Source organism: Pinus tabuliformis, chromosome 5_1 (genome assembly GCF_031772625.1).
Source record: "Pinus tabuliformis cultivar Carrire ecotype Pingquan chromosome 5_1, CPIR1, whole genome shotgun sequence".
Lineage (NCBI taxonomy): Eukaryota > Viridiplantae > Streptophyta > Pinopsida > Pinales > Pinaceae > Pinus > Pinus tabuliformis.
The window spans coordinates 602,418,588-602,428,643 of record NC_142305.1 but is presented as its reverse complement, the minus strand read 5'-3'; the positions used below and the strand labels follow the sequence as shown (position 1 = coordinate 602,428,643).

Here is a 10,056-nt window from a genome sequence, read left to right as displayed (position 1 = left end):
GATATAGCTGGCAAGATATCTAAAATTTTCTTGATATCCAAGAATTGGTCGGAAAAAATAAATGCAAATAGTGCAGAGGACAATTTTTTTCTTCATACTAGGGGATTGCATATCTATGCTTCGTGCAAACTTCATTCATACTGTGTGGAAAATCTCTATATTACTTCTATTCATTTTTATTATAAGACGAGCAGCCACATTGGCTCCCCTCAGAGAAGTTCATTTCCTATGAACTACTGAGACTTATGCATGTCGACTTCTGATGTAATCTGTTTACCTCACTTTTATTGCTTCCCATATTTTCAAAATCGACAAACCAAATAAAGATGATTAAGAAACATAAATAATAAATTACTTGCACCGTTTTTGTTAATTATATTATATATAATCCACCTGAATTACAATCTATAATTTTCCAACACATCAAACAACATTTCACTCAAGCATGGACGCAGTAGATGGAAAAGTTGATTTAAATATCATTATGAAACAGATATGATCTTAACACAAACAGAAGCGTGCCTCCAAAATTAATACCTATACCTAAAATTTGACAAATACTTTGTTATCAAACTTAGCAGATGAAGAGGCTAAGAATGTAACTTATTACATGCAAATCACAGGAATTGCATTCCAGAATTTTAGAACATATTAACTCTTCTCTTTGATAGGTTCTTCAAGAGTCTTTGATGTAGTTCCAGATGTAACTGATTGAGTTGGAGACATAGGAATATCCCGTGGTGAAAGTCGTCGATTTCCACTGGCAAGGCCTTTTGGAACTGGTTACAAATAAATCTCTCATGTTAATACATTCAATAATAATAGTAGTAATACATTCTACCAAAGCATTGAAAAGGAATAAAATTCCCTTGTCAAGGATATAAAATGTACCTGGAGGAGAATCATTAACTGGCGCACCGATGACATCATTTGCCACATCTATAACAATAAGCCATTGGAAAAGAATGAGTCTCATATAACAACATGTTTTAATTTGGATAAAATGACAGCCATAGAGTTGTTTTATGCTATAAATATGCGGTGAAAGGAAGGAGTTTGAACTTACTCTTGCATGTGCTAACAGGTGGCACAACAATTTTGCAGAGAGTAGGGAGGAGGAGAGCTCGTGTTTGATTAATTGAAAGTCCAAGAATCTCACTGTTATTGGTAAAGAGGAGGCATAGGCACATGACATTGGCATTCACTGTTGCCTCAAGGGCAGAGCAACACTGGGGGCTGACGGTGTTGATTTTTCCATCGGTGACAAAACCAAGGCAGGGATATAAGCCCAATAACTGGTTTACACAATCCTTTGCAAGACTAGAAGTAGAGGTAGTCTGCACTGAATTTGTTGGTCCAACCATAATCAGGACCAAAATGGGGATTATGAGAATAACATGGCTTCTTTCCATTGCCATTGAAATGTCTGCACGCACCTTAAACGCAAATATCTAAAAAAATGTTTCCCCACACCGTAAATGTAAGTATTTGAAACACAATGGTAGAGACTATAAATAAAGAGAAATGGTGAGAAATGGTAGAGACTTAACATTTGTTACACTAGATAAATCTATCAGAAATTATACTTAACTAGCACTTGAATGCAAAAAATACTCTCAGCTTAGTTTCCTAATTTAACAATAAAAAGACTTATAAACCATATTTCTTTAGTGTAACTTTTGGTGAAGCACCTGTTTTAATGTATAACACACTACTGGAATGGTTTCTCTGCATGCAATTGAACAATTGGGTTGAACGAGGCGAGTAGAATAGACTTGTGTGGAATGAGGAGCCATTTCATTTGTTACTTGAAGTTCGTTGTTGATGTTAAGTTGAGTTAAGGTGAATGGATGATGAGTTAACAGGAATTACTTGCATGTTTCGGTGCTCAAGTTCATTCTTACTCTTTTTGTTTCTTTGGCATCTTAAGTTAACTAAGGTTGCATGACTGCTATTTAAGTTTTAATAGTTCTTTAAATTATATTTATATTTATTACATAATCACTATGAGAATATAATTATCATAATTTATCTTTAAATAACAACCTAACAACTTCTGAAAGCATTCAACAATCTAGAGTGTTACCTGGACTTGGAAGTGTTACCATTTCATGCCACTCCGTTAAGGGAAACTAGAGTGTTCCCTGGACTTTGAAGTATGTGTTATTGTTAACAAACAAAACCTAAAGTGTTACCTGGACTTCGAATTGTTAACCTATAGCTAACTAAAGTGTTACCTGGACTTAGAAGTGTTACCATTTCATGCCACTCCGTTAAGGGAAACTAGAGTGTTCCCTGGACTTTGAAGTATGTGTTAACAAACAAAACCTAAAGTGTTACCTGGACTTCGAATTGTAAACCTATAGCTAACTAAAGTGTTACCTGGACTTGGAAGTGTTACCATTTCATGCCACTCTGTTAAGGGAAACGAAATGGTTGGTGGCCGTCCGCTGGCTGCAAGTCGGCGGCTGTTATAACATCACTGCATCGCATCTAGTTTCGGGATTTGCTCTAATTGATCATGCATCCTGTAGCCTGTAGCCCAGGCAGATGCATTGGCCTTTGTGAATTGCCATAAGGCCGGCAGGCTCCGGAAAGTAGGCCCTTGCTGCCCCATAGACCAATAAGGCTCCTCGATTGAGCTTGTATTTGTCGCATATGAATTCGAAACAAGTATGTGCGTTTTTTCACTGATTGCCCAGGTACGAGTGCGTGTGTGGGATAATCCCGGCTCTACCACACAAGATTCGGACCCTCGGACAGAAGCGAAGAATTCGCGGAATTATAGATCTGAAAATTGCCGTGCTTCGCCATTAAAATGGCTATAGACTTATCAGTACCGATACTCCAGACCATGGTTCCGTCCGAGTCTTCTAGTACCAGGCTCCCATGACTCCCCAGCTTAAGCATTGCGCCCTCTGCAACCGTCATATTTCTGTTTGCTGTCCAAATGTCCATTGCAGTGGGAAAGGCGGAATTCAATCCCATTACAACACACAACGGATTTACATCCCAACCCGAATCTGTGATTCTCGCTAACAATGGGGTTCCCAACTTCCCATATCCATCTGTTATTGCTCTGAAGGATTAATGATAGCCACTTTCCAATTGGAACTTTCCTTCATTTTCCCCAACCAAACACTGCAAATTAAACAACATAAGGCGTTAGAGACTCCATGACCAGTGAAAAATCGAATGCCTATTTTCGGTCGGCTCTGCGTTTATCGCTACGGTGCTTTTTCGATGACCGCAATGTACCTACTTCCGTATAACATTTTCCACATTATTTCCTTCCTTCTCAGCTTAACGTTTTCAAAGACTCTACTCCCATGAGTGTTGGAAAAAAACCTCCTAGTGGCATCAAGGAATACATCACAAAACTCAATCCTTACCAGATTTAAATAATAAGAAAAATATGTTTTTCCTTTCTCCCATGGGTAAAATCCCAAGTAATATACATGATGTGAGTAAAGAACATTATGTTTTTTCCTTTCTCCCATGGGTAAAATCCCAAGTAATATACATGATGTGAGTAACTTGTCATGGGCGACAATTTTCCACTTTAAGGCCATAGATTCGTTAGAGAGGTTTATTTGGTGATTTGAGATTTTGCTTATGATTATTAAGATTATGAATATTTTTTTTAGTGCCTTAGGCTTTTTTTTCCTCCCCTTGTTATGGTAGATGTCCGCAAAATTATTTTTATGGTTTAAAGTATATTAATAGTGCCCATATTCCCAATTGGAGGCTTTGCGCATGGCCATTAAGCACAAGAAAACGTCATTGAGTGCACAAAACCCTTGCATTGGTTTGATCTAGTTGTACAAATAAGTGATTTCTAGTTTATAATGATAGTATTATGATTTATGATCAGGTCTAGATCTCTTATCTCATAAATTGGAAAAATAATTGTTGGTTCTAAATATCTATGACCCATATTTTGATAAGATTAGTTATCGTCAAATCTTAGTTATATAAAAGTCCCATGAGAAGTTGTAATATTATAGTGTCCGGTGTAGTGGGATTTTAATTTCTCATTTTGAAGGTTAGAGATATGGGGTACTAAACCATAGGTGGATAGTTTATTTGATGAATCTAGAGGAAGTGGGACTTTCTAACATAGAACCTATGAAACTAAAACTTGCATGGATGAATAAAAGGATGTGTTCTGATAGAATAACCAAACGATTAGATAGGTTCCTTATGTTTGATTATTTAGTGAAAGAAGACCATATGTTAAAGCAAAGGGTTAGATCAAGGGGAGAATATAGTCATTTCCCAATTGTTTTGGAGATGATTGTACCCAAAAAGAGACCTCCTAGAATGTTCAAATTTAATCCTACCTAGTTAGAGGAGGTAGATTCTTAGGGAACATGCATTTCTTCAATTTGCAACTAGACTAAAAAAAATAGCATACCATTGGATGGGCACAAGCCAAGAACAATAGATATGATAAGGAATCATTGAACATTGAAGAAAATAGACTATGTGAGTCAAGTGAGTGTGGATATTTGTTAGAGGAGGCTACATAATTATTAGAGTAACCCAAATTAGAGGTCTTAGTTCTAGAGTATGGAAGCAGAAAAATTTTAGATGAGAAGGAAGCTATATGGAGGTTGAAGTGTTATGTAATATGTCTATCTAAGGAGAAGAAATTGTAAAGTTTTTCATTAGTATGATAATCATTGTAGAAGTGTTTATGCTACTTATAATGTTATATGGCCAAATGGTTTGGAGGTAAATAAATTGGAGGATATATAATCGAATGGAATGCATTGGATTTTCTTATTTGGTCTATTCAAGTTTGCAAAACTTTTCTACATATATTGTATCATATATCTCTTAAATTTTTGTATAAGAGGCATTCCCTCTGACATTTAGCAACCATAAATAATCTCCTTAAAAAGTGTTATCAAATTTTGTTTTCTCACTTGAAAACTCTAGATAGGAATAAATATTATCACTTACTTCTTTATTCTTATATCGACAATGCATATTAGAAACAAAGATAATGAATCATCATAGATTTCATGCACACTATAACAAAGATTGAATGCTACATCACTCCCTCATTTCTATAATCTTTTGTCATATCTTTACATTTTTCTTTCCTTAGCTATGAAATTATGGATCAATAAAATAAGAATCAAAGCCCTTTCTTCCCTCACAATTTAGTGTTTAACACATCTTAATAGTTGTTAGAGTTAGGTTTATTATTTTTTTCCTTTCACAACATTCAATAAATATTAGTTTTGGGACCTTCTAGAATCTTCTTGAACGTTCACATTTTGCTATCTTAACTGAGTAATAGGAGCTAGCATGTTATCCACTACTCAACATGTTGGTAAAAAATAATAGATCAACTTGTTGAAGGCATAAATCCTTGATAGGACATTAGCTTGAGGTGTTATTTAAGCCAATGGAAAGATGTCAATGAGAATAACAACACTAAAGTGTTGGGAACTACACATGAAAAGTTGTATTCCACATAAAAGACATGTTAATCCTCGAAAGAGGCCCTATAAGTTTCAAGACCTTAACTCTCCAAGTCTAAAATCACTCTTAAAATAACCTAAAGCAACTCTTGGCTCTAATTTTTCATAGTAGAAAACACCCATAGTGATAAAACACATATAATGATCTAATTATATTTCTAGAAATTCACTTTAATAAGATTAAGTAAATCTCTTAAAACTAAAATACCATTCATAGATCACACTCGATACTCATGAATGAGAGTTAAATTACTCATTTTTGTTAATGTATGAATTTGATAAAATTGTATGCTCTTGTGACACATACTTTGGCTTTTCAAAGAAAATACTATTATACATAACCAAATACTACATTTAAGAATGTGTGTCAAATTATGATTCTCTTATTTTTTAAATTATTCATAAAGTTGTAACAAAATATTGGTTCTACTAACATAATAATCATTTTCATTTTTTTTAATAAATTGTAGCAAAAGAATAATTAATTTGATATATTTTTGGAAGAGTAATTATATTCTGGTTTTCATTTGATTACACACATAAATAAGTTAATAAAAATGGGAAAAATTTATAAAACCAAATATATATTAGCTTAAAATTTTCATTGCAAATTTATATTAAAAAAATGTAAATTTGAAAAATATTTTATATCTTTCATAGTTTGTTTAGATACTCTTCGGCAAAATCACATAATCAATCGTTTGTCGACGCGTTTCGAACCAACCAGTGTGGTTCATCGTCAGGACAAGTTGAAGAACTGATCTGGTTTAGCTTGATTAAATAGAGTGTGCAGCGACTCCAACGGCTATATTGTAACGGCTAATTTTGACCTGAGGATCAAAGTCAAACCCCAGATTTTACTAAAAATAGAAGCATATAATATTATTATTTAATTGAATAATAAATATTTTTATTGTCATAATGGTCATTATATCTTCATCTTTATTGCCTAACCTATATTTATTATCCCTAAATTATTTAAATACAAATAAATAGTATTAAAATATTATTATTCTTAGAATTTAGTTACAATAGGTCTGGAGTATGCCGTAAAACTGCTTCTGCTTGGCTAAGAGCTCGTCTTCCTCGGACGTAAGGAAACAGGTTAACGGCCCAAGACCCAGAGGCATCTGGCAGGAGTGAAAGCCTGCTCCCTTACGGACCACCAGCGGGTTATTACAGGTGGCGTGGTTTTCCTTGATAACGGTGATGAGTCAAACCGACATTCGCGGATAGCAGCCAGAGATGGCTGTCCTCACTGTTGGTTTGACACCTGAGTTTGATAGGTTTTGCCACCTTCGGAAAAAAAATAGGTAACTATGTATTCATTTAATAATAATTGTTTAATCAAAAGGTCCAATGGTAAATTAGATAAATGGTCATTAATAAATTATGGTAATTTATTAATGACCATTTATCTAATTTACCATTGGACCTTTTGATTAAACAATTATTATTAAATGAATACATAGTTACCTATTGTAACTAAATTCTAAGAATAATAATATTTTAATACTATTTATTTGTATTTAAATAATTTAGGGATAATAAATATAGGTTAGGCAATAAAGATGAAGATATAATGACCATTATGACAATAAAAATATTTATTATTCAATTAAATAATAATATTATATGCTTCTATTTTTAGTAAAATCTGGGGTTTGACTTTGATCCTCAGGTCAAAATTAGCCGTTACAATATAGCCGTTGGAGTCACTGCACACTCTATTTAATCAAGCTAAACCAGATCAGTTCTTCAACTTGTCCTGACGATGAACCACACTGGTTGGTTCGAAACGCGTCGACAAATGATTGATTATGTGATTTTGCCGAAGAGTATCTAAACAAGTTATGGATCACAGAAGTCTAAATTCCTTAATAATCTTTCATAGTTTTTAATCAAAATGTTAGATTAAAAATAAAATATTTTAAAACAAAAAATTATCTCCTATATATAAGTATTTTGTCAACCAACAGAAGTAACAAATAGAATATAAAGTGATAGCTTAACAACAGCTTCGTTAAATGAATATATCGAAAGAGGTTATGGAAAATTAGTATCAGAAGGTTAAAATTTTAATAATATTTCTATTAGGTTAATTTGAAATTTGAATATTTTGATTTTAGGTAAAAGATTATTTTTTAAAATTTAAAAATAATATGAACTATATATTATTAATGTTAGAAAACTATATATTACAGAGTAATGGAACACATAAAATATTGCAGAAACATAAACACAGAAAACACATAAAACAAGAGAGGCACAGATATACGTGGTTCACCCAATTTGGGTTACGTCCACGGAGAAACAGCCAGTCCTTCATTTTATATTATCCAGCAAAATGAAGAGATACAACCTACAGGAGATCCATTGTGATTCCCTCTTCACTCTCACACAATATCCTCTCTCTTTCTCGCTCAAAATACACATCTACATAGACGCAATACAATTCGCTCATATATAGCGAGGGGTTGCCTTCTAGGGAAAAAACCCTAAATTAAACATAACTTCTACTGTCATATTTTTGCCTAATGATGACCCACATTAACTACGAAATTACAACATTTTACAAGGCAATTTTACATCTATTTTTAGCTTCGGGGGCGCTGCCCCCAATCCCCCGCCAAGGGGGGGCTCCAAATAATCATCGTCGCCCCCCTAGCAGCGCACATAAACGGGTGGCATTGTCGCCACAATACGAACTGGGGTCCAATATGATGATACCTCTAAATAAAGAAGATAATCAAGCTCCACACCCAACAATTAATATTATTACTCCTCTCATAATTTATTGTGTGGACTAAGTGTCACTCTAGGATAAGGGTCCTAAAGTAATGATACGTGTTTGGAAGTTTACTAAATCCGTGAACCTCACACATGGTATTAGAGCCTTGGCCTTGCTTCAATCCCCATAGTTAGATTGGAGGGGGGTGTTGGATTATTCATTGTACCTAATTGATAGCATAGACTAACCACCACCCCCCTAGGAACAAGGGAGTAACTACCCACTCTATGTAGCGTTAAGGGTTTGGAAGTTTACTAAGCCGAAGGTTTTTATTGTGATGTAAAACCTCACACACACACACACACATAGTTTATGTTGGGTGGTTCAGAACAATGATTATTATTCTCTTGACCTAGGTTCAGTCCATGTAAATCAAATGATGAACTTTATTATACTAGATTTGAGCCTTGTTGTTTTATATATATTGTTTATGTTGGATTCTTGGAAGAAATGATTGTTATCCTCCCCACCTAGGTTCAATTCCCACAAGTGCATGATGATTTTTGAATTTTGTTGTAATGGATTCAAGCATAGTAAACTCTTTATATTTAAATGTTTCAACAACCTCAAATATAAATATCTAAAGGTAGAATTTTGAAGAAAAATAGTTGACAATTATCTCTAGCGATGGGGGAACTTCAACATTCATTACTAATTGTAACTAGTGGAGTAGCTTTTCAATGTGATCTTCTTTACCATCATTGATATCTTACTCATGTTTTCATGGTAGGGTAATCTTCTCCTATTTAATCATATTCATGGTTCAAATGTGTGATGGCATATGATTGTTATCTTTACCATTTTGGAGGACGTTTATTTCCCTTTTTTGTGTGCTCTTAATCTTGGGGGTGTGAGACATGAAGGTAACTTGCTTAATGGCATTTTTGACACCTAAAGGTTTTATTTTCATAATCCAAACTCTCAATTGGGATTTTGGATACTCTTGAATCATCCTATTTGGAAGATCTCCACATAAATTCTAAAATACGTATAATGATATAACTTTATCCTCTGTTTATCTATCTTTAAATAGTTTCCCAAAGAATTTGCAATACTTTTAAATATTGAAATGTGCTAAGGATTGATACAAAGATCATGAATAGTTCAAATTTAGGAAAGGTGGGTAGTAAAATGAGCTTAATTTCCAATTCAAAAAAATTGTTGATGATCTAAAATGCGTTCAAATTTAGGAAAGGTGGGTAGTAAAATGAGCTTAATTTCCAATTCAAAAAAATTGTTGATGATCTAAAATGCACATCTTGAGGCCAAACAATTTAGATCGTCACATAAACATTTGTTGTATATTCTTGATAGTGGAGCCAAATCTTAACTACTTTGTTACCTAGCACTAAATGCTTCTCACCCAAACAACCAATAGAATTTTTATCATAAGTGTTCCTTATACAAGGGTTCCTTGAAAGTAGATGAAGCCCAAAAAAATTCAATAATTCTTGGTTTGGCTAATCCATAGTGCATGCATGCTTCTCATATATATATCCATAATTCTCTTGTCTAAAGAAAAGGGGAATCCTTCCATATAATCCGTTTAACCCATATAGGGGATGGGAAGAATAGAAACATAGAAATAGTAAATAAAATAGGGGCGATGAAAAATGATCTAATCCTTAAACTTATATAAAATGAAATTGGAAGAAATCATGACAAAATAATGTGTAGTCCGTAGAATATGGCCCCATGTCACATTGCACTTATTAATAGGGGCTAATATGACTACGGTAATATCATGGGCTCTTCACAGTAAACTTTTGT

The 10,056-nt window shown here is 33.8% G+C and overlaps 1 protein-coding gene across 1 annotated transcript; it reads right to left on the bottom strand.

Moving 5' to 3' along the window:
* Window positions 1–651: 651 nt before the first annotated feature.
* LOC149166327 (non-specific lipid transfer protein GPI-anchored 11-like) lies at window positions 652–3,344 on the bottom strand. The gene is made up of 4 exons (XM_089430136.1): window positions 2,383–3,344; window positions 1,067–1,426; window positions 835–939; window positions 652–779 (listed from the first exon to the last, which is right to left on the bottom strand). The coding sequence occupies exons 1-4, from the start codon at window positions 2,402–2,404 to the stop codon at window positions 652–654; spliced, it is 615 nt and encodes a 204-aa protein (XP_089286262.1). The 5' UTR covers window positions 2,405–3,344.
* Window positions 3,345–10,056: the final 6,712 nt, after the last annotated feature.